Genomic DNA, 26646 nt, shown 5'->3' on the forward strand with positions numbered 1-26646 from the left:
GGGATGAACTCGCAAAATGGCTAAGAAGGAGTTTTCTTTACAGAAATTCTACAGAACTGGAAGTGAGGAGTGTCATAAACATCAAGTAAAGTGACTATTTCTTGAAAAAAAGAAATGTTATTTGGATAGAGTGATAGAAATGCTTGAGTGGACGAGGTTCAGAAATTAGCCAGAATGTGATACACAACTCTTTCATAAAATTCAGAAAGTAGAGGAGAAAAATAATCTTAAAAACCTGGGTGATTTGAGCACCTTTAAGGATAGAAGTTAATAACTGAGTGAGGGAGTTTAGAAAACAGTAATAAGCATGGTTAAATAATTGGTTAAGTGTCTCAAGAAGTCAGACAGATGTACAGTATGGATTAGATAGGAGAAGGAGCTCCTTTTTTTGTCACAATAGGGGCAGAGATATGTTGGTGGAAAATGATAAAACAGAATATAGTTTAATTCAAAGCATTGATTTGTTGGAGCACCTAAGGGCCTCAGTCAGTTAAGCATCCAACATTGGCTCAGGTCATGATCTCATGGTTCAATGGTTCAAGCCCCGTGTCAGGCTCTGTGCTGACAACTCTGAGCCTGGAGCCTGTTTCAAATTCTGTCTCCCCCTCTCTCTGCCCCTCCCCCATTCATGCTCTGTCTGTCTCTCAAAAATAAATAAAATGTTATAAATTAAAAAAAAACATTGATTTGTTGGTTTGAAAGAGGGCTTAGAGTTTATATGATTATAAATTTATGCTATTTTACAATTTCTCTGGTGTGTCCAAAGACACAGAGCAGTGGAAAGACTCCTATAGGTTTTAGTTTAAAGCACTTAGGAATAAATTTTTTGAAGATATTCTTTATGATAGTGTTGGAAAAATGCCTTCACAACTCAGTATAACTGTCTGCTTAATTTTTGTTGTACCTCAGTTTATTAAGTGCCTACCATAGAAAACTACCTTATCAAACTCTCAGCAATCTTTACTGGTGGATTATTTTAGTTAAGTGTTATTCATCAAATGTACTCAAAGAGGAGTTAAAGATTTATAAGTATGTTGATAATTGTACTCTATATAGATGCTTAGAAAATTAGCCATGGTTTAAAGTTTCTTTCATTTTCATTTCCTTTCAACTTGATTTTAATAAATTTTTCCTCAATACATTTTGGTTGGCTTCTATATTTTTATGTATGCAATGTTGTGTAAAGCTGTATGAGTGAGAAATGTTAAAAAAAAGTGTTTGTTATGATGAAGGGGATTCTAATCTTTATTTGGAGAGGCTTACCTCTTATGGATTCAGTTGGCAGTTGCCTACAAGTTTTGATTAGATCTGTGGAGATTTCTATGCTCTATTAAGTACTTCTTGATGCATTTTTCAACATATAATGCATTTTCTGATTACTTGCAATGCTAATTTTCACAGGTAAAAGCAATAAGAATGTTTAAGTGCTGGTCAGCTGTTTTCATTCTTGGATTCATTTTTCTGGAGTCAGAAGGAAGGCCACCCAAAGAAGCAGGATATGGCCTTAAATCCTACCAACCTCTAATAAGATTGCGACACAAGGTACAGTCACCATTCTGAATTTGCTCACAGTGCCTACCAATTACGAACTAAACTACTAGGTGTCTGCTTTATTATTCACTCAGGAGCACTTATGTCAGTGTATGCCTTCAGAATTTTAAAATATAAAATGGCAGTAATTTAGACATTTATAATTTGGGGAATTAAATATTTCTTGACAAGATACAGAGATGGCTTATTGAAAAAAATCATTAAAAGTTCCATTAAGCCATAGTAACGGATTTATAAAAATAAGTAAGTCTGTTAAGACCTAATCAACCAGATAGTTTCTTTCATTCCCATATTAAGTTAGGAATTTTTAAACTAAAACATAAGTATCATGTTTTATAATTCACAATAAAAGTAACCAAAAAGGGATGTCTGTATCATCTGGAGATATATAGGTTGGCAAAGAATTAGTATTTGTAGAAATCATTAGACATTTTAATTTCATAAAAATCATAATGTTAAGTTATTTTATATTGGGCAAATACCTCACTTCCTTATGTTAAATAGTTTCAAGTATAAAATAAGTTGATATTTAGACATCCTATAAATTATATAGATTATATAGTTATATTATTAAGCTAATGGTTTTTATTTTAGTAACAGATCATGATACTAAAGCAATGCTTAATTCAATCAAGTTAAAAGTTTATAATACATTTTGGTCTTAATAGAGAGAAGATAATAATAATTACAGGAGAAAGAATATATTTTAAAATTTCATATGTTACTTGTCTTAAACAAAATACTTAAAATAAATATAAGTACGGTTGATCCTTCAGCCATGTGGGGTTAGGGGCAGTACCCCTATGTAGTCGAAAATCTATGCATAACTTTTGACTCCCTCAAATCTTAAATATCAATACTATTGTTGACTGAAGCCTTACTGATAATATAAACAGTTGGCTAACACAAATTTTGTATGTTATATGTATTATATGCTACATTCTCACAATAAAGTTAACTAGAGAGAAAATGTTATTAAAAAGTAGAAGGAAGAGAAAATTTACATTTACACTACTGTACTACATTTGTTTAAAAATAGTGTATAATTGGACCCACCCAGTTCAAACCTGTGTTGTATACATACAAATATATATCCATGCATACATTTTTGTTAAAATTCTTTCTTAATATTACAGTGTTTTGATTAAAAAGCTAAGTTTTACTTGGATTTTTATGTGCCAGACCATAGGGTAAGCTCTTTAATGTCATATTTTATTTAATAAGCAAACAATCTTATAAAGATCTACCTGTTTAATTTTATAAATGAAAAATCAATTTGTAAAAACATTAAGAGATTCAATGAATGTATATATGTATTAAATATATTAATTGACTGAGTTAACATGAAATATAAGCTTGATAGCCAGAAAAAAGCAAAATAAGTAAAATATGAAAATATACTAAGTGTCAAAAATCATTGTTAAAATTTAGTCATGTGTAAAAGGAAATAAGTTTCTAGATAAATGCAATTGGATAATTCGACTCGTTCCACTACTTTTCAATTATCATTGTGTCCCCTACCTCACAGACTAGTCCAAAGTTTAGAAATAATAACTCCTTTATGAATACCCTGAAAATATTATTAATCCAATATATTGACTTATTTTGTTACATACCAGTGAATATTTATTCTCTGCTGTTTGTCTCCCCTAAGTTATATGTCTTGAGGTAGGAAACAATGCCTTTCTAATCTTTACTTTCTGGTGCCATGAGCATAGTTGAGACTGTTTATTTGACTCCATGGCAGAAAAATGACCAGCAGAATGCATGGCTATGCTGTTTTTATTTTTCTTCTGCTAAATAAAATACCACAGGTTTTTATGTGTCAGTATACATTTATAAGCAAACTATTTTAAATTAAATTTGGATGTTGAAAATAAATTATTGATCATGCATTACTTAAACCTTTAAAGAAAAGAAACAACACAATGAGTCAAGACTGTTTTAGAAACACTGATAATCCCCCCAAATGATCAAAGTTACCTCTCAATCTTTTCGATCTCTATGGGTCTTACCTTAAATAGTTAGCGATAATATATTATTACTGTTATTTAAAACAGAGAGGCAGAGAATGTTAGTAATACCTAACTTTCAAACAATTTGAGACAGAGGTAAAATTAAGTTATAAAAGGCATTCCATGAGTGTGTGTGTGTGTGTGTGTGTGTGTGTGTGTGTATTTTGACAAGAATAAAGAAGTATCCTAGGTTGTCAAAGTCCCTGCCAAAACCTCACAAGTACTTTCTACTCACTAGCAACACCCTACCCAACCACAGGGAATACAGGTCTTTATTTCCCCCAAGACTTTGAAGATTAATCTCATTATAGTCTTTCTATCTATCTATCTATCTATCTATCTATCTATCTATCTATCTATCTATCTATCATCTATCTATCTATCTATCTATCTATCTATCTATCTATCTATCTATCATCTATCATCTATCTATCTGTTTTAAGTAGGCCCCAACACTAGGGCTGGAACTCATGACACTGAGATCAAGACCTGAGCTGAGATCCAGTCAGATGCTCAACCGACTTGGCCACCCAAGCACTCTGCCTTTATTTCTATTTGAATTAATTTTTATTTAGATCCCAGAAATGCCCTGGTATCCTTTTTTCCACTGATTCCCATTTCAGTTATGGTTAGATGCAACATTAGTGGTGAGGATTTCACAAACCATAATTAAAAACGGTAGGGTCACAGGCATTTCCTATATCTCCTTTTAAAATATATTTTCATCCAGGGGCACCTGGGTGACTCAGTTGGTTAAGGATCCGACTTCCGCTCAGGTCATGATCTCATGTTCCGTGGGTTCCAGCCCCCTGTTGGGCCCTATGCTGACAGCTCAGATCCTGGAGCCCACTTCAGATTCTGCATCTCCCTCTCCCTCTCTCTCTCTGACCCTCCTCCACTCTCTCTCTTTCTCTCTCTCTCAAAAGGAAATGAACATTTAAAAAGTTTTTTTTAAATAAAATACATTTTCATCCATAGAACTTATCAGCATTTGACATATATATTTATATGATAAGTACATATAATATGTGTATGTGTATATTATATATGTATATTTCACTTATTTATTAGTTTATTGGATTGTCCCTTTCCATAATGATGTGAACCATTATTCATCTTGAAATCCTGCAGGACCTAGAATTGTATTTGGCACATGGCCAAATTTAATAAATATATATGGAATGAATGACTCCATCTACTGACTAGAATAAGGCTGAAATCATACATATATATATATCATATATATAATTACATTATAGGGTTTATTATAATTAATAATAAATTAATTAGGTATGATTTTTCTATCATTTTATCATAGTAAATACAACAAATACTTAATAAAATGTTTAAAATAAATTATTTTAACCTACATAAATTAATTTCCTATTATTTGTTATTTTTTGACCTCGAGTTTTATTTAAATCACAAAGAATATAAATGTCTATATTTCTGTAAGACTTAGGGAAGATTTTCTGTTTGATTTAGGCTCCACTGTATTGAATATATTTATTGACTAATAAACTATAAAATAAAAAATAGATAAAATAGATCTTGAGATATAATTATCTATTTTCCACATTTTCCCCAGAAAGATGTCAGTACTTTGACTCTGAATAAATGTTATATTTAAGATTCATTTTTACCAAATATTTGTGTGCCAACTGTATAATGAATCCTCTTTGAGGAAGAAAAAATAAAATGTGACTTATTTGTCAGATTACACAGAAATATATTGTCGATCAAAATATAAATATATATACATGTTTATGTTATTTATTACTATATGTACACATAAATGTGATTGAAACATATTTGTGTCTTAAGATAAAAGTGAATACCACATAAATTCATCATGCTAATTCTAGAAATTTTAATTATAGTCTGCAGTATGTCTGAAGGAGCTGATCATGTATTTTAACTGCTGAGTTATCCAACAGACACTTATGGAACATCAAATGTAGGAATTCATTAACTTTATTCCATTCATTAGGTCATTTAATTATGAATATTCATATGTAGTAAGGAATTTTATTATTTCTTAAGTGAGGAAACTAGATTCACAAATGTATAGTAATTTTTAATGTTACATACCAAGAAATTTAGGAAAAAGGATTGAATACACAGACTAAATAATGCAGAGTGTACAATGGGAACTTTTTGTAGTAATTTGACCTGTGTATCATATATTTCCTACTCTCCCCACATTCTGATCACATGGTAGGAAGGTAGGATGTTATATCCCTTTGCAGTTGGATGGGACTTTGTGTCTAGTTCTGGCCAGTGAGTTAATAGAAGTGCCATGGGATGCATCTGCGTTGAACATTTGACTACAATTACAGAATGGTCCTGAGCTCTCTTTCCTCTAGCATCACAAACAGCATCTGTTCAAGGTAGTGGTTGCTCAGTCATCCCAAGTGTCTAAATAACTAGGAGTAAAACACTCAGGTAATTAGTAATTGTCTTGAAAGATAAAACGAAAGAGAGAAAAAACAAAGCAAAACACTATCATTCTAAACTACTGAGATTTGGGAGTTGTTTGTTATCTCAGCATGACCATAGCCTATCCTCACCAATAAAGATATCCTCACCAGTAAAGACAGAACTACAACTTAAACTCATATCACCTAATCAGCAATCCCAGGTTCCTTTGTCTATACCATCTTGGCTTCTTATTTCATTTCCAGTCTTTGGCTTTTTCTTACTCTCTCTTCTCTCTTTCTTGTCCCAACTTCTTGCTGGGTCATAATTTTTGACCACAGGGTAATTTCCTATTGTGTTTATAACCCTGTAACGTGCATGTCAAAATATTTTAGTATATTGCCATATACTCTCATTGGTTGGTTGTAAATCCTATTAGGAACAGTACTATACCTCATATCCCTTTCCTTACCTATAGCACTGATCACATTGCTGCATTGTGTGCTGCTGGTGATAATCAAAGTCAGGCTTGAAGGAAGATCTTAGGAGGACAACAGGAGTGTTCTTTGAGTATACCTACTGTCCTTAGAGACCTTCAAATTCTTACCTCTTTGTGTGACCAGAGAATGCTATGTCCAGCTTCATGGTACAAAGCTATCCTGCAAACCAAAAGGGCTTTATGATTCCTTTACCTTCTAAATCAAAATGTTTGTCTATAAGAGTAGTTACTGTGTAAATGGGGAGAGTTGGCATAATTTAATGTGTCCAGAGAGTGTTGCTATGCACCGTCGTACAGAATAATTCAAATACATCATTTGTGAGAGATAAGTTTTTTCTATTGGTATTAAAGAATGGTAGCTGTGGATTGGTCAGAGTAGCAGGAGAGAACTCTAGGGAAGGAGACAAACATTAAACAACACATCAAAACCATGACTGCTTAGAGGTTGGAAACCTTCAGGCAAACCCAGGAGCATTATTTCCTGACTGAGGAAAAATTGTTCCATTCCATCTGAAATAGCTGACTGCTTGCAGCACGTTCACCGGAAGGCTCTTAAAATGTTAATATATTTTGCAGAAGCCAGAAAGCACTCTATATAAAAGCAACCAATGGTGGTGATGAAGGGGGTGAAGGAGTACTGGTCAAATAATTAATTAAATATTAAAGACTGCACTAACTAATATATAAATTGATCTGTTTATGCCATATACATCATAATGGCTTAATATTATTAATAAAATCTCAGATTTTTTTTTCTAGTCAAGTAAATTATGTTTGAAAAATAAGAACATTCTTGGAACTTTATTTCTGAGAAATGGAATTCCAGTATTAACTGAGCTAGTTCCCAGACCAGGTTAAACAGCACATAACACAGAGAATGTTACATGAGAAGATCTGTGAGTTGAAGGATATCAGCTCTATTGTATGGCCCAGAAGCCTGCCTATTCTTTGTACCAGAGAAAGACATGATCTTTATTACACTGGATGGCAAGTATTCCTGCCTGTTGCTGTGAATGGTCATACAAAATCTGTCTTTTTAAGGTTTTAAACACACTTGCCCTTTGCTCTAGCGAGAGAGGTTATCTCTATGTTTCAAGGCAGTTTTCTACCCAAATATTCCTGACCAGATAGTCTAGAGCAAATGGCTCTGTGTCTCTGTACATGTTTCTGTGCCTCAGAAACATGAGGGGCCATGAAGATTGTCTCCCAATGCATATGGAAAGCATTGCCTTTAACAGGAAGTTAGAATTGCCATCAAGTGTATCTAAAGCCAAAGTTAATTCTGTGTGTGTTTCCAAGTTGATTTGAGCACCCAGTACATGGTTAAAGGTTCGTCTTACCTTTACCTGGTTACCGTACCTTTCTGGAACTCTGAGGGGAGAGAAATATTTTGCTCACCTTTGGAGGTGCTGCTTGCATGTTTGCTCCATCAAACTAGGGTATATTTGATAAATTGGGGGAGATTGGCAAGCAGTAGACTGAATCATTCTGCTTAACAAAACTAAGTCAATAAAGGGATATATCTAACTTAAAATTCTCAAGATGAGGACCTGCTATAGAAAATTATTTTATCCCTTCAAGAATGAATTCTCAAAGCAGTACTATTATTATAGATGTGTAAGGTGGTATGCAAAAAAGGGTGCTCCTTCACACTTCTCTGACTCTACATTAAACTATTTTTTGTAAAGCTTTAAAAGTAGCTATAACTTGAAAGAATAGAGCTACTTTCCATTGAAGACTTAAAGTTTTTAAATGTTAAACATGTGATGTTTTAGCATTCTATTTACATCTATTCACAAAGTACAACAAAGTAGGCAAATAAAGTCAAATTTATATAGTACATTTAAGCCAAGCTTGTCAGAATTTCAGAAAACTCTATGTATGTATTAGCCTCGGGCACATATCATGCTTTCAACCACCCCAGTATGGATTTTCAATTGACTTGTGTTACAGTGCTTCCTTTTATCCAATGCACAAATTTAAAAAAATATCCTGATAGTTAAACAATCAAACACACAAACACACAATCCTACCCCTGTTTTTCTGAACAGTCATTGATTCACTTAGGACCTAGGTACAGTGAAATAAGTTTGTCATTACTGTTCATTGTCTTTGCATTGACTTCCAAAACCTTCTTATCTCTAGATATAGTTGTCTTTTTTCACCATTTCTGTGGCAAGGAGAGTGCTACATTATGCTAGTTTGATAGAAAAACCCACTATTAACATACCCATATTATCTGCTAATTAAGCATTCTTTTACCTTACATTCAAAAAATAAAATATAGGTATGCTGATGATAACAGGGTCTAATGTGGATACGCTACACAATAGATGTAGGAAAAAGGATTGCGAGTTAACAGGTCATGAGTTAAAGGCTGTGAATGAAGTAGAAATGCCTTTATCTAATCATTAATATTAATGTATTGCAAGCTAGCATTTGCATTCACTACTTCAATGTGTAAATTAATTATAAGTTGTTTTGTACATCTTCAATTATTAAAATTCTATTGTGAATTCAATTACCACACCTCTGTATTATAAATGAAAGGAAATATCCTGATTTACGAGCTTGATATTCAGCACATTTAAAAGATAAACACCCTATGGCATATGAACCACAAATGAGTGTGCGGTATTACTTTTAACTAGTATTACTCACTGCTTATTCCAGGCATCAGCACCCTAGGTATGAGCTGAAAGTTAGATTTTTGGAGCCACAAGATAGTAGAAAATATTCAATCAATTTAAAAAATGTATATAATGCTAAGGAGCTGAAGGGCAAAGTTCTCTGTTAACTACACAGGTGGGTGTGGCTCGGCTAAGATTAGAATCCATATTTTCCAAGTTCCAGAACAGTTTTCTTTCCCTTAACACACTACCCCCTTAAATTAACATGTTTCTTCAAGCCCAGCTTCTCATCAGCAAAAACATGCATTCACTCATATCAACAAGTGTTTATTAAGTAGCTGCTGAGCAAAATGATTCAAATTAAGTTCTTCAATACACATGTTGGTTTGCCTGTGATTATTGGTGAAGTAAACCTCTCAAATGAATGGATTGAAAATACAATAAAAGACTTTACTTAATAAATAGCAAGGGAACTGGTCCACAGGGACAGCCAGTGCCAAGTTTGCTTCATAGAGACTAGTCTACAGGAAAATAAATGGGGTGATTAGGGTATTTGCTGGGGTAGGCACTAGAAAAAACATGCTTAGTTAAGTTGTTGAACTAGTTGAAAGTGATTGTGAGTTTACCAGTTGTGTGGGTTAAACAAACAACCCATTCAGAGATGGGGCTGTCCATCATTACATTAACAATTGATAGAAATAGCCAACGACCATAAAAGCCTGTTTTAAACATTCTGTCAGGGGCTCCTGGGTGGCTCAGTTGGTTAAATGTCGAACTTCAGCTCAGGTCATGACCTTCGAGCCTTGTGTCAGGCTCTGTGCTGAAAGCTCAGAGCCTGGAGGCTGCTTTGGATTCTGTTGTCTCCCTCTCTCTCTGCCCCTCCCCTGCTCATGCTCTGTTTCTCTTTTTCTCAAAAATAAATAATAAACATTAAAAACAATTAAATATTCTGTCAGAAGTTGGCTTATATATGCTATCAGAAATCCTGGCAATGTGGTTTTGTTTTCTTCTGAGGTAGGGGCCTCTTTTAGTCTTTCTCAATTTTTTAAACAGGCTTTTTAAAAATGTATTTTTACAAAATAATTCATTTTTAATTTTTTTATTTGAATAGAGTTGACACACAATGTCATGTTAGTTTCACTTGTACAGCATAGTGATTCAGCAACTGTGTATTTTATGCTCACAACTATTTTTGGAGCAGCTTTAGGTTAACAACCAAAGTGAGTCCAGAGTTCCAAGCACACATATGCTTCTTGACACCACACCTTCCTCTACTATCAACCTTCTGCTGGATGCTTTGCCAATTAGGTTTATATAAATCTTTCATAAAGACCGCACAAGAACAAGTGTTCTGAAAATACTCAAACAAATAAGTAAACAAATACAACATAAACTTTTTTTTTAATGTTTTATTTCTAGGAGAGAGAGAGAGAGAGACAGCGTGAGCAGGGGAGGGTCAGAGAGAGAGGGAGTCACAGACTGGGAAACAGGCTCCAGGCTCTGAGCTGGCCGTCAGCACAGAGCCCGACGTGGGGCGCGAACCCAGGAACCACGAGATCATGACCTAAGCGAAAGTCGGACGCTTAACCGACTAAGCCACCCAGGAGCCCCCAACATAAACTTTTAAAATATATTATTTGAAGTGATGTAAACATTTATTTTAATTGTATAAAGGTTTAGGAACTTTTTGTATCCCTTATATTTTATTTCTCTCAAATTTTGGAATTAGGTTTTAAATATATAGCAAATTTGAATAAACTTTACAGTGAATATTCATGTAACCAAGACCTAGATAAATATTTTATTATGCTTGGTTTTCACATGTATATGTTTATGTTTGTGTGTATTTCTACCCCTCTTTTCGTTTATTAATCTACCTTATTATTTATTTATTTCAACTTATAGACAGTAAACTTTTCTTTCTTAGATATTTTAGTGCACATCACTTATTAGAGTTAAATATTTATTTAGAGATTTTGTTTCTTATGGGATACATTTTACACACAATGGAAAGGCCCAGCCTTATGTCTATATTCTTTGAATTTTAACAAATGGGTACACATCTGCAGTAAACATCAAAATACATGGGGCACCTGGGTGGCTCAGTCAGTTGAGCATCCGACTTCGGCTCAGGTCATTATCTTCCATTCGTGGGTTCAAGCCCCATATCAGGCTCTCTCTGTAAGTACAGAGCCCCCTTCAGATCCTCTGTCTCCCTTTCTCTTTGCCCCTCCCTCACTCTCTCAGTGTCTCTCAAAAATAATAATCTAAAAAATTCAAAATACAACTGTATCAAGATATTGAAAACCCCTGCCCCCAAGAAAGTTGCCTCATGCCTCTTCCCTGTCAATCTCTGCTGCCCTCCTCATTCATTCTGAGGGCGCCAGTATTCTGATATTATTCACCATAGTAGAGTTTTGTCTGCTCTAAAATGTCTTGTAAATGGGATCATCCCATATATGCAGATTTGTGTAATACTTGTTTTACTCAAAATAGTGTTATCGAGGGGCGCCTCGGTGGCCCAGTCGGTTAAGCATCCGATTACGCTCAGGTCATGATCTGGCGGTTCCGGGGTTGGAGCCCCGTGTCCGGCTCTGTGCTTTCAGCTCAGAGCCTGGAGCCTGTCTTCAGATTCTGCATCTCTCTTTCTGACCCTCCCCTGCTCACGCTGTCTCTCTCTCTCTCAAATAATAAAACGTTAAAAAAATTTTAAAAAATAATAATGTTATAGAAATTCATTTATGTTGGTTTTTCTTAATAGTGCATTCCCTTTTATTGGTGAGTAATATTTTACCATATGAATATATCACAGAGTCTAATTTTTTAAAATCTATTTCCTGTTGATGGAAACCTGTCTGTAACTCTTATAAATAAATTGAGTTTAAACATTCTTGTATGTCTTTTTGCTATATATTTTCATTTTCTGTAGGCTGATAGTTAATAATTATTAGGAGTGGATTGCTGGTTCTTACACTAGTGTTCCTTTAAAAAAAACCCCACCAGAACTTCTCATAATATACAATTTTATATTCTCAACAGTAATGTATAAAATTTCCAGTGACTCTACATTCAAGGCAACTTTTGCTGTTTTCTGTTCTTAATTTTTATTTTAGTCATTCTAAAGCATGGTATTTTTTGTAGTTTTAATATTTTTTTTTGATGACTGGTGGTGACATTGAAAATTTTTTCATTTTCATAAATTTTGTTTCGTGAAGTGTCCAAAAATTTTTGTCCATTTTTTGTAATATTGTTTTTATTTTCAGTTGTTGAAGTATTTTACATTCCTTCAATACTTCAAAGAATATATAAGTGTTTTATCAAAATATTTATATCATTGTAAAATTTTAAACTAGATAGAACTACTGTTAGAGTCTTTAGTGTGATTTAATAAAAAAACAATGTGGGGCGCCTGGGTGGCTTAGTCGGTTAAGCGTCCGACTTTGGCTCTGGTCATGATCTCGCGGTTCGTGGGTTCGAGCCCCACGTCGGGCTCTGCCGACTGCCGGCTCGGAGCCTGGAGCCTGTTTCCGAGTCTGTATCTCCCTCTCTCTCTGACCCTCCCCTGCTCGCGCTGTCTCTCTCTCTCCCAGAAATAAATAAAACATTAAAAGAATTAAAAAAAATAAAAAACAATGTGAAGAATAGAGTCTACCTTTGGACAGGTTTATATCTATGTATATTTAGAATTATACATACTATATAATTATATATCAATGTATTTATAATACATGATAATATATATACTTCAAAATATCATATTTATTTCACTCATGTTTCATTGTTAACAAATTTAGGAATTCATCAATTGCAGTTAGTTTATGAGCCACTAAAGTTAATCAGTCACACCCAATTTAAGATCTGAAACAGTATTTCCCTAGTATGTCATCTCTATAACTCACTTCTGTGAGATTAACCATATGCAAACCAGAAATGGCAGAAATAACACTGATGAGAAGGAATTAAAACTCCAGTTAAGAAAAGAAAAAATAAAACGACTTATAACTACTGTAATGAGAAAATGTTTCTTGCTTTATCACATTATATTAGAATTTTAATAAGTCTAAAAATGAAGTTTCATTTCATCTTTGCAAAAGAAGAAAGTAAGAGATATTTAATCCTACTGTGTTCTATGTTCCTGTTGCTACCATAGTTATGTAGCAAGTGTTGATACAGCATCCATAGTATACCACTAATTGTGTCAATTCTGTTTCACTAATTGAATATTTTGGACTTTTTAATTATTCTATTTATTCTTTAAATTTATTTAGGGATTATATATATTTAAGAAGTATATATGAACAAATTTTATAATTATTAATTTTTAAATTCTATTTAAATTCCAGTTAGTTAACATTCAGTGTAATATTAGTTTCATTCAAGAATTCTGTACACACTCAGTACTCAACACAAGTGCATTTCTTAATCCCTCTTACCAGTTTAACCCATCCCATCACCTACCTCCCCTCTGAGAACTATCAGTTTTTTCTCTATAGTTAAGAATCTCTTTGTTTGCCTTTCTGTTTTTCCTTTGCTCATTTGTTTTGTTTCTTAGATTCCACATGAGTGAAATCATGTGGTATTTGTCTTTCTCTGACTTATTTCACTTAGAGTAATATTCTCAATCACTCTCTGAGATCACCTCTTCTTTATCTGTTCATCAGTTGATGGACACTTGGGCTTTTTCCATAATTTGGTTATTGTAGATAATGCTGGTATAAACATCAAGGTACATGTATCCATTTGAATTAGTATTTTTGTATTCTTTGGGTAAATACTTAGTAGTGATTTACTGGATGGTAGGATAATTCTATTCTTCACTTTTTGAGGAACCTCCATACTGTTTTCCAGAGTGGCTACACCAGTTTGCATTCCCACCAACAGTGTAAGGTGGTTCCCCTTTCCCCACATCACCAACACCTATGGTGTCTTGTGTTGTTGATTTTAGCCATTCTGACAGTTGTGAGGTGATATGTCATTGTAGTTTTGATTTCCCTGGTGATGAGTGATGTTGAACACCTTTTCTCATGCTTGTTGGCCATCTGTATGTCCTCTTTGAGAAACAAAATGTCCATTCATGTTTTCTGCCCATTCTTTAATTGGATTATTTGTTTTGGCGGGTGTTGAGTTTTATAAGTTCTTTATACATTTTGGATGCTAACCTTTATCAAATAATGTCATTTGCAAATGTTTTCTCCTATTCTATAGATTGCCTTTTAGTTTTGAGTGCTTTCTTCACTGTGTAAAAGCTTTTTATTTTATCTTTGCTTTTGTTTCTCTTGCTTCAGGAGACATTTCTAAAAAGAAGTCACTATGCTCGATGCCAAAGAGGTTACTGCCTATGTTCTCCTCTAGAATTTTTATTGTTTCAGGTGTCATGCAGAGGTCTTTAAATTCACTTTTTCAATATATATTTTAAATATTTATATTTATTTTTGAAAGAGAGAGAGTGAGTTGGGAAAGGGCAGGGGGTGACACAGGATCTGGAGCAGGCTCTGTGCTGACAATATAGAGCCCAGTGCAGACTCGAACTCACCAGCTGTGAGATCATGACTAAGCCAAAGTTGGATACATAATGGACTGAGCCCCTTAGGTTCCCCAAACTCCATTTGAATTTATTTTTGTACATGGTGTAAGAAAGTGCTCCAGTTTAATTCTTTTGCGTGTTGCTGTCCAATCTCCCAACATGATTTGCTGAAGATATTATCTTTTCCTCATTAGAAACTCTTTTCTTCTTTGTCAAAGATTAATGGATCAGATAGTTTGGGGTCATGCCCGGATTTTCTATTCCATTCCAATGATCTATATGTCTATTTTTGTGCCAGTACCATACAACTTTGGTCACTACCGCTTTGTAATATAACTTGAAGTCTGGAATTGTGGAGGATTGTATATGTAGAAGATGGAAATTGAGGAGGATGGAAATGTGGAGGATGTGAAGGCTGGAGGAGGATGATGCCTCCAGCTTTGTTTTTCTTTTTCAAGGGTGCTTTGGCTATTTGGAGTCCTTTGTGGTTCCATACAAATTTTAGGATTATTTGTTCTAGCTCTGTGAAAAACGCTCTTGGTGTTTAGAGATTGCATCAAATGTGTACATTGCTTTGAGTAGTTTAAACATTTTAACAATGTTTGTTCTTTCAGTCAATGAGATGGAATGGCTTTCCATTTCTTTGTGTCCTCTTAAATTTCTTTCACCAGTATTTTAGTTTCCAGAGTACAGGTCTTTCACCTCTTTGATAAGGCTATTGCTGGGTATCTTATTGTTTGTGGTACAATTGTAAAGGAGATCAATTTCTTATTTTCTCTTTCTGCTGCTTCATTATTAGTGTATAGAAATTCACAAATTTCTGTACAATGATTTTGTATCCTGCTACTTTATTGTGTTTGTTTGTCAGTTCTAGCACTTTTTTTTTTTTTTTTTGGTGTATTCTTTGTGGTTTTCTATATAGAGTGTCATATCATCTGCAAATAGTGAACTGGACTTCCTCTTTTTATTTCTTTTTATTTTCTGAATTTAATAACTCTTATTAAGCTTATTTAGGTTTAAGCAATATTATATTGAAAAAAATGACTGCATTGCTTGTCCACTGAACTATTTCTTTCCTTTGAAAGAAGAGTATGTTTTAATCAGGTATTAGCGATACTAAGAGAAAGAGTATGTAGACATCTCTGAATGACTGTACCAGATTACTAGTTTTCATTCCATTTTATGCTTAGGTTACAGTTACATGGATGTGACTAGGAAATAATACATGAAAACGGAAGCAAGCACCAAGCTGAGCAGAAAGGCCTCCTTATTCTACTTTCATTTCACTTAGAGGATTTTTTTTAAATTTTTGAGTCATAATAAGTTTCACCTGGATAAAATTTGTTTGTTGCTTAATAAAAATTAAATATAGAAGTGGATGGCCTTAATTACTTAATGATTTTTGTGAATTATGGTTTCAAATGATTTAGCTAGTCCCAGAACTCAAACTCATCCACAAAGGATATAGATGAGCTGAAACCAAATATAGTTTTGTAAAAAATTGAAGACAATTTTAAAAGTTTTTTTTCCCAGGAGATAAAATTAAATATTTTGAAAAACGTTTGTATTTATTTACACACCCATCTCAAAGGCATCATTGAAAGTGAAAGTTGAGATGTATCTTGTTTATCTACAAGCCTAATATCTTCATTTTGCTAGTCAGTTTAGGTCTGAACCTGCCCAACTTGCTAAAATCAGGTAGTGATAGATTTGCAATAACACTCCAATCTCCTAACAAAGAATAGATTAGAGATTCTACGGGTTAGCACATTTTTCTGATGTATTTGTTTAAAACACTATCACCATAATTGTACACATGCAACATATATGTGTATTATATGTACAAATATAACATATATACGTATTGTACTAGACTTTCAGCTTCTAAAAATTTCTCTTCAAAACTTAATATGACAAATAACTATGTGTTTTCAAAAAAAAAAGAAAGAAAGAAAACACCTTTAATTCTCACTGTTCAATCTTAGCCATTGTTTCAGTCCATTATTATACTAAAAACAGCCTCTTTAAATTATAAATAGAATTTGTTTTGTGCTATAGTTCAAACCCTGTTGTTGCATCTAGTGTCCCTTTTTTGAATACTGTTCCTTAAGATCTTATGATTTTTCCTTTTGATTGATGTAATAAAGTCACTTATTCACCTCCCAGAAGTCTGTATTCATTGCTCCTGAGAACATTATTTCTGTGAAATGTTTTGCTGAAAATGGATTCTAATGACCAAGTCATTTGGAGAAAACTGCAGAGTGTGTTTCTGTGGAAATCCACAATGCACAAGAGCATAGTCAAGTCTGAGAAATATTCCAAACTTTGCTTAAACTAGAATTTCCCAATTAAATGGACTATAGAAAATTTTGAACACCTTCTGGTATTCTAGGAAATGCAATTTGGTAAACTATGCTCTAGTGGCTTTAGAATTAATTGCTGCTATACACATCAGCTGACTCTGACTTGTCTTGAAACTAACCATATTAAAGTTCTGGCTTACCATCCTTTTATAGTTACAAACAATAAAGTGTTATAAGTCAATTTTTGCTCTTTTTTTATCAGTCTCTATTTTAAGTTTTGTTTTCTAGAAAGAATGTTGATATGATAGTATAAGAAGTATAATACATGTATCTTTTCAAATTTGTGTTTTTATTTTCCTTAAATCGCATGCTATGTATAATCACCACTCTTCAAAATATTACTATCAGCAACTAGGCTGTATTATTAAATAAAAAATCAAAATACAACAATTAATTGAGGTAATTTCAATACAGTGAAACATATAAATCATCACTGTAAATTTAAATACATTTTTTTTTAAATGGTTTATTTATTTCCAGGAGAGAGAGAGAGACAGTGTGAGCAGGGGAGGGTCAGAGAGAGGGGGAGCCACAGACTGAAACAGGCTCCAGGCTCTGAGCTGGCAGTCAGCACAGAGCCCGACGCGGGGCTCGAACCCACGAACCGCGAGATCATGACCCAAGCGAAAGTCGGACGCTTAACCAACTAAGCCACCCAGGCACCCCTTAAATACATTTTTACATATGTACACATTTGCAGTGCCTCCACTTATATTATGATAAAAAATAGTTTTTGGAATCTAGAAGTTTCAGTTTGTCAGTTCTATTCAATGCCATTTTCTGAAAGTAACCATTATTCCAGATTTTTTGCCATAAATTTGTATTCCTTTTGAACTTCATATGTAAACAGCATCTTGATGCAGGTATTCTTTTGTGTATGGCTTGTTTGTTTATTTTGCTAAACACTATGTGATGTTTGTCTATATTGATGAATGTAACAGAAGTGTGTTGTTTTTAGTACTCTATAGTGCCTTGTTACACAAAGTTCACAATATGTTATGCATTCTGTTCTGATAGGTATTTGAATTCTTCTAGTTTGGGGCTATTATGACATTCTGCATATGCCTTTTGTTGGACATTTGCATTTATTCCTCTTGTAGAGTAATTATAAGATCATGGGGTTGGCACATGTTTAGCTTTAATAAATAATGCCAAAGAGTTTTCCAAAGTGTTTGTGCCAGCATATTTGTTTTGTAAAGTATTTCAGAATGACTTTTAATTATTTTAATTCTAGATCTTTCTTTTGTCTACCTAGATGGAAAAAATGAGATGTGAGCAGATGTTATATTATTGTTGCTGCTGACTAATGGATGAGCAAAACAATTACAGGATGATTAAGTGACTGAATATTCAGCTTTTTAGAAAACAGTACTAAAGTGGAGGCTCCAAAATTTCTTACTAAGTCTATTTTTGGAAATTTAATACAATGTGAATTAGTATGCAATATTTGACTTGGAAAAAGAGCCATTCTTCCTTTATGAAGTTATCCGAATTATAAACAAATCACAGAATTATAAGTTTAAAATTTTCTTAAAGGTTTTTACCCTTTTAGACATGTGAGGAAACTTAATTTTTGTCAGTTTAAGATTCTTACGGCTTTTATACATAATATAAGCATCAAATTTCCCAATATCTATTTATTTAACATAAAGTGGTCTCTCAGGTATGGCATTTTATATTTATACTCTTTAAAGTAAGTCATTCCAAGCAGTTTCCATCTCTTTTCAACCCCCAGTAGGATTGACTTCAAGATTTTATTTTTGTAGTGTCTGCTAATAATTAGTAAAGCAAGATTTTATTATAGAATAGAGATTTTGTATCTCTTAAACAGTATTTGCCACTGGAAAGCATTATACTTTATATGTGAGAAGTTTGCAATTTCTCAACATTTGACCTGTTACCTAGTACTTCTTGGGCCAGTCAAATTCCTTCTAAATTGAAAATTAGCTAAGAATCTGAGAATAGTAAAGCGTTTCAAAAATCAACAAATAAACAAGCATAAAAAAGAACAAAAAAGAGAGCATGGCCATCCTTTGTTGTTGTTTTTTTTTACTCTTTTAAAATGTTTATTTATTTTTTAGAGAGAGATAGAGTCGAGCAAGTGAGCAGCAGAGAGAGAGAGACAGACAGAGAATCTGAAGCAGGTTCCAAGCTCTGAGCTGTCAGCACAGAGCTTGATGTGGGGCTCAAACTCACGAACTGTGAGATCATGACCTGAGTTGAAGTCAGAAACTTAACCGATGGAGCAACCTAGGCACCCCTTTGGTGGTTTTCATTTGGAGTTTGGAACACAAAATTCCTCTTATACTGTTGGGCTTTCCCACTGGCACCTCTAGTTCAATTAAACATTGAATGCCGCGGTATTTATTTTGTGAATCTCTTGTTTTATTATAATAGTATTGCTATTAATTATAGAGACTTGCTGACCCTAGTTTATTGAAATTATCTAAGCTTATGATATATAAGCTCCTATGCCACTGGGAGACATAGGCTCAGGCATCTTTTGAATTATGTACCAACTGGTAGAATTAGTTGGTTTCTAAATGAAGCTAATGTAGCTTAGTGATAATGATAAGCTTTGACTTATAAAAATTTAGGAAAATGCTTGTCAATTCAGGCTGATATAATTAAAATCCCATAGACTGAGTTGCTTTGGTGACTTTTATCTATCACAGGGAAGTCAAACATCAAGGTGCCAGTAGATATGGTGTCTGGTGCCTTACCAGTTCATACACAACAGTCTTCTTATTCTGTTATCACATGGCCAAGAGAGAGTGCCAATCCCATTTATGAAGTCTCCATCTTCATTACCTAATTACCACCCATATCTTGCACCTCCAAATACCATTAAATTGGTATGAATTTGGAGGCAGGACACAAATATACAGTCCCTGGCAATGATATGAAAATTACTTACCACCATTGTTGTGCTCTTGCTGTTATCAGGGGTGTAAGCCATGTGAAATAAAATTCTGGCAACAAAATGATCATCTTTTGTGAATTTTAACTGTTATCAGTTTAAAATGATAACAGACACTACTGACTCTTTACAGAAAACATTTTTAGGATCCTTATGATGAAACATTGCAGAAACTTGTAGAAGATTGTATATTTCTGTCAACTTTGTTTCTTTTTAACAATCTAAAACTATTTCAAGAAAGCAGTTACAGCTATAGACTGATTTTAAGGGCCTCTAAAGCAGTGGTTATCAATATCGACTGCATATTAGAATCATCTAGGAGCATATAAACATGCAGATGTTTGGTCTGTTCCCTTAGGAAATTAAATCAGACTTCTGGGATTAAGTCCCAGACATGGATGTTTATAAAGTTTCCTGGATAATTCAAAAGTGCAGTCAGGATAGACAACCACTGGGCTAATGACTAGAATTCTGTATCAAGGAGTTGAATGTCAAGAAGCTATAAGAATATTAATTTGTGTTTAAAAAAGTAATATTATTTTTAAAATTTAGAATATTGGAAATTCTTTATGTATTATAGAATTCTATATTCTCTCTCCACATATTCTTTTTATATATCAAATAAGATATATATTATATAAGATAGATAAGATATATGTTATATAAGAATATATGAGAGCGAACATNTAAAAATATGGATAATATATTTTCACATAAAATATTCATATTTGTACTAAAATATGCATTATTTACCTTAAATATGAATGTATATGTGAATACATTGAATATAACCACTAAAGAAAAATGGTCTTTTATAAAAAGAAACCCATTTTGGTGAAAATTTTGTACTGCTTGTGGGTATTTTTCTTATTACTGTGGTTGTTGAAGGACCAAAGAAAATAATAATGCAACAACATTAATTAGAGAGAATGTTTATGTGTGATGCATGAAATGGAAAGTTGACTATAATATGTACATGATATTAGCAGAGGAAAACCAAATCTATAATCTGTCAAGCCACAAACAAGGCCTGGGAGAATGAATCCCAAACAAATAAGAAAAGAACTTTCAGAGGGAATGTTTAGATCACCCCTTTAATTAACATCCCTTTAATTGCAAGGTTAGCTGGGGAAAAATACTTAGAGACTTTTAATGGCAACTTAGAGTGAAAGAAATCCCCAAAGTAGATAATGCCTTTGTTTAGGATATGTTGGTTCTGTCTGTAATTAAGAAAATCTATTTGGTTAAGTCACAACTGATAGCAGTTGAAGACTATGAACCACAATGTTCATTAGGCTTAGAAATTTAAAATCTTCCAATACTTTTATTTAAATATATATTAGTGTGGAGGTTTGAACAGTATATAGTACTTACACGTTCAATGAGATAAAATATTAAACAAAAATCTTGAGGTAACTTCAGGGTGTAATGGAAGTGCGTAGGATGGTTATTCAACTTTATTTTGAGGGCTGGCATAAGTGAAGACACAACTTAGGACAAACTTGAAAGAAAAAATGTTGATGTTACTTGTTAAAAAGAAAGGATAAAAGTGTTCTGAGCAGGTGGAAGGATATTTATTCAAAAACCCTGAGAATGGTTTCAGTGTTTTCAAAAATTAAGTATGTGGCATAGGGAAATGACTCAGTTTAAAATAATGACGGGCATTGGGATGCGTGGGTGGCTCAGTTGGTTAATCTACTGACTCCTGGTTTCTGATCAGGTCATGATCTCACAATTCATGAGTTCAAGCCCTGAATTGGGCTCTTCACTGAGAGCACAGAGGCTACTTGGGATTCTCTCTCTCTCTCTCTCTCTTTGTCCATTACCTGATCTTTCTCTCTGTGTGTCTTTCAAAATAAATAAATATGTAGGGGCGCCTGGGTGGCTTAGTCGGTTAAGCGTCCGACTTTCGCTTAGGTCATGATCTCGCGGTTGGTGGGTTCGAGCCCCGCGTCGGGCTCTGTGCTGACTGCCAGCTTGGAGCCTGGAGCCTGTTTCAGTCTGTGACTCCCTCTCTCTCTGACCCTCCCCTGCTCACGCTGTCTCTATCTCTCTCTCCTAGAAATAAATAAAACATTAAAAAATAAATAAATAAATAAATATGTAAACTTTTTAAAAATTATAAAAAAAGAGATGAGGACCAGAGAGGTGATAAAAGATACTGTATATAAGCAGTAGTAAAATTTTGAATTTTATCAAACGATTGGCAAGTGATTGATGGAAAGGGTTTAAGAGGAAGGGATAGTTTAAGGTTAGTAATTTTGTATATCTTGAAGGTTAAACATATCTTGCCAAGTTTTAGGGTAACATAATTTTGTAAAGAAGCTAATTTTTATCATGCTTCGGTTTTATCATGCTTTGAAAAGGCTGGCCATTCTGCACAATAATCTGGAACTCAAATTGCACTGTTGAGTAGATAGAAGCCTAACCTGCTTGAAAGTTGACAGTAATACTACAAACCAATTTCCTTAAAAAGTTCAGAAAGTGTGGTCTCAGAATCAACCCAGTCAGCATCGCTAGGGAGCTTGTTAGAAATGCGAATTTTCAGATCCCACCCTGATCTGCTAAATCAGCCTTCCTGGTAATTTTGACTCCTGATAAAATTTGAGAACTACTGCCTAATGGGAAAGGCATAATTCAAAATGTAGCAGTTTTCTTCACATGAGGATTTTGACAGAAGGTAATTCCCCTTTCCCAACATTAAATAAAAATTTCTAATAGTAAGTATCTGAGTATTTAAATCATAACTCTTGCTTCTATTAACATAAGTTAGTTGAGTACATTATATTGTGTCTTTTGGATATCTTAAAAATCATCTAGTTTCCTAGATGATTATCCTTTTCTAGATTGAATATTCTCAAATATGCCTGTAAATTGTCATTCTGCTTATACTGTTATTTTGAGTAACTCAAAACCACCTCCTAGTGGGTGAAACTCTTCATTGCAACTTTGAAAACTTGTTAGCTTGAACTCAAATCTATCTCCTTGTAACTTTCAATTACTAATGCTAATTTAGCTCTGCACATTTTTCAGAGTATCTAATGTCCTCTCCACAGAGAAGCCCTGTGAAATATCTGAACATGGCTTTCATATCACCTGAAATGCTCTATTCCTCAAGCTAAAATCTCTGCTTCTATTAGCCGTTTTTCATGACTTTGGCTTCAAGTTCTGATATTCTTAACTCTGCTGACTGTGGTTCATCACCCTTCCTGTGAAATGTGGTACCTGGAATAAAACTCAGTTCTCTCAACTCCAATTTCCTTCTGGATATGACATCTGTATCAAAGTATTAAGTAATTAACAGCAAATTAATTATTTCTTTTCCTTTTTTTTCCCATCTTATTAAAGAGCATCTACATTAGGTACTCTAGAATCTACAATCTAAAATCTAATTTTGTGTTCTTGTTTTTCTGCGGATTTTGCTTGAGGGTGAGATGTTTTTCCTACCATGTGGTTAAGTCATACTATTTTATTGTGAATTTGGTGGACTCTATTTATTAAGAGTTAAACTGGTATTTTACCTTTATTATTGTTATGGATCAAAAATCCTGCTTCATCCATTTTTTTCTACTTAGATTCATTTTATTCTCAAATCAATATATCATTTTGTATATATCTATCTAAGACATGACTACAAATGTGAAAATATTGATTCAGCTGTTGATATTGAAGATTTGAATAATTATTCAAATATATGCAAGGCACTGAGTTATTTTAGAATCAACCTGTGTAATTCAGCATTCCGTAATGATACTATAAAATATATTCATTACTTACTGAAATGAAGCTCTATTGTATATCCTTTTTTGATAAAAAGAAATAGAGAGAATAAAAATTAGCATATGGTGACTTTTACTGAACCCATTCTGCTTTGTATGGAGTCTCAGTTTATAGGTGTCCAAAGTGTCATTCAATAAACATGTGGAGAAATGGGCAGCCTCCTACACTGTTGGTGGGAATGTAAACTGGTGTAACCCCTCTGGAAAACAGCATGGGGGTTCCTCAAAAAATTAACAATAGAACTCCCCTATGACCCAACAATAGCACTGCTAGGAATTTACCCAAGTGATACAGGAGTGCTGATTCATAGGGGCACATGTACCCCAATGTTTATAGCAGCACTCTCAACAATAGCCAAAACATGGAAAGAACCTAAGGGTCCATCAACTGATGAATGGATCAAGAAGATGGGTATATCTATACAATGGAATACTACATGGCAATGAGAAAGAATTAAATCTGGCCATTTGTAGCAATGGATGGAACTAGAGGGTGTTATGTTGAGCGAAATAAGTCAGACAGGGAAGGACAGATACCATATGTTTGCACATATAGGTGGATTAGGAGGAAGTTAACGGAGGACGATGTGGGAGAAGAAGGGGAAAAATAGTTGGGGAGAGGGAGGGAGGAAAACCATGAGAGACTCTTGTATGCTGAGAACAAACTGAGGGTTGATGGAGTGGGGTAGAGAGGAAGGGGGTGATGGGCATGGAGGAGGGCACTTGTTGGGATAAGCACTGGGTGTTATATGCAAACCAACTTGATAATAAATTATTTAAGAAAAAATAATTACTTTAAAAAATTGTTTGAAACTAAATTTAAACTTTTATTTCTGTGATTTGATAAATCTGTGTTTTGTTCTGTCTTGTTTTTGAAAGAGAGGAAATGGAAAGGATGGAATTCATTTAGACCATGAAATTTAAACTTGACTGCAATATTAGCTTTTATAATCCCCTTAGTATTCCTGGTATTTTACCTTTTATGAAAATTTTCTAAAATTTCCTTCTCTTGATTGAACATAAAACAAAGCAAAGGCAAATTGAAGACTTTCTTTCTACGTAACAATCATGACAAAACAACAGACCTGTTATTTGCTTGATTTTCCCCAAATACAAGCAAAATTATAAACCAGTAAATAGCCAAACATGTTTTTCTCAACTTAGGTTTGATTAATTAGAGTAATCTTATATATGCCACTATTACAAATTATTATTGAAGTGTTTCATTTGGGAAGAATTTAAATTGCTTCTAAAAAGTCTCTTATTCAAAGAAAATAAAATTTTAGTTTATTTTCTCGGAGTAGACATAAGATAGTCATGATGGAGAAGAACATAAGAATCTAGAGAAAGTTCTAAAATCTCCTTATGGTACATTTTATATACTCACATTAGTACATTTCCTCACAGATTTACTCATATTTGGTGCATTAGTAAATGAAATATTTATAGATGCAAATATAAAAAATTTCTATCAGAAAAAAGTTATGGTAAAATATCCATAGAATAGTCATCTTAATAATTAATAGGATAAGGTGTTATCCCAAAGTAGTGCTTACATATTCGGATTTAACTAAATATTGAGATATACTTTTTCCATTTTCTTTACTTCTATAGCATTGCTAAAATGTTAACTAAAACTTTTAGAATTTTAAATTATCTTATTGTTTCCTTAAATGGAAGTATTTGTTGAGTACATAAAAATGAAGTTTTGAGCTCTTTGAAAAATGATAAAAATCTATAGCTCTCAGATCAATAAACATTTTGAAAGACATAGGGAAACCAAAAGGAAAAAAAAATCAATCCCCCAGGCAAAATACATTTGGAATAAACCATAAAAATTGCCACAAATTCAGCATTAAAAAAAGTAATAAAAAGGGAATTACATTTTAGTGTCAATTTTCAAAAGCATCCCACAGAGATACAAGCCATAATGCTTAAAAAATATATATAATAGCATACCACACAGTCATTATTGCAGAACTGAAAGTTTTACAAATACCCTATATGTTTTTAACGTTGCCAGTGACATTCTGGGTCAGGACATAATTGGGTAAAAACATCCATTTTCAAAATTGAAGTTTGAGAAAGAATAGCAAAGGTAAATTTGGGAGTATTCAAGTAGAGGTACAGAGGAGAAGAGAGGGGAGAAAATATAAAAATAAAGGCAACATGCTGATATTTTTTCAAAATGCTGATTAAATTAACAATTTTTGTTACTTTCTTCCAGGAGCCCCTATTTAATGTAAATACGAAAGTTTGTGATGTGAATTAGTGATTTTTTTTTTTTTTAGAATAGCATCACACAGGGGCGCCTGGGTGGCTCAGTCGGTTAAGCGTCCGACTTTGGCTCAGGTCGTGATCTCATGGTTCGTGGGTTCGAGCCCCACGTCAGGCTCTGTGATGACAGCTAGCTCAGAGCCTGGAGTCTGCTTTGGATTCTGTCCCCCTCTCTCTTTGACCCTCCTCTGCTCACGCTGCCTCTCTCTCTCTCTCTCTCTCTCTCTCTCACTCTCAGAAATAAACAAAACATTAAAAAAATAAAAAGAATAGCATCACACAGCATGTGAGTTGGGTATCTCAAAGGTATCAAATCCAAAGCCCTGTATTTTAGTATCCAGGAGACTGAATCCATAGAAGTAGAATAAACCATCACCTAGTTGACAGAACTATTCAATGTTGGGGCCACCAGGAGCAGGCAGAAATTCTGGGTGCCTCACTTCATCTGTAGAAGTACTGTTATCTTTCTTTTTCATACCCTATGTCTGGTAATGTTTCCTATTAATGAATCAGATACTTAAGCACCTGGCTAATGATAACATACAGATACATTGAATATATACCAGGTGAGGCATATACATATGTAGGTTATACAGTATACTGGCAAATATAATTGTAAGAAAATAAGAAACATGTGGTTTATTTTCATCTAGAAACTGTTAAAATCAGT

General features: G+C 33.7%; 1 protein-coding gene across 3 annotated transcripts in view; it reads left to right on the plus strand.

Annotated features, from left to right (window-relative positions):
• Positions 1-1416: 1416 nt before the first annotated feature.
• FSTL5 (follistatin like 5) overlaps positions 1417-26646 on the plus strand; it is a 663363-nt gene continuing 638133 nt past the window's right edge. For all 3 annotated transcript variants that reach the window (XM_077752758.1, XM_077752759.1, XM_077752760.1), the window contains exon 1: positions 1417-1542. In XM_077752758.1, the coding sequence (XP_077608884.1) occupies positions 1417-1542 (126 nt within the window). The remainder of the gene's footprint in view (positions 1543-26646) is intronic.

This window comes from Crocuta crocuta, unplaced genomic scaffold (genome assembly GCF_008692635.1).
Source record: "Crocuta crocuta isolate KB4526 unplaced genomic scaffold, BGI_CrCroc_1.0 scaffold346, whole genome shotgun sequence".
NCBI classification, from domain to species: domain Eukaryota; kingdom Metazoa; phylum Chordata; class Mammalia; order Carnivora; family Hyaenidae; genus Crocuta; species Crocuta crocuta.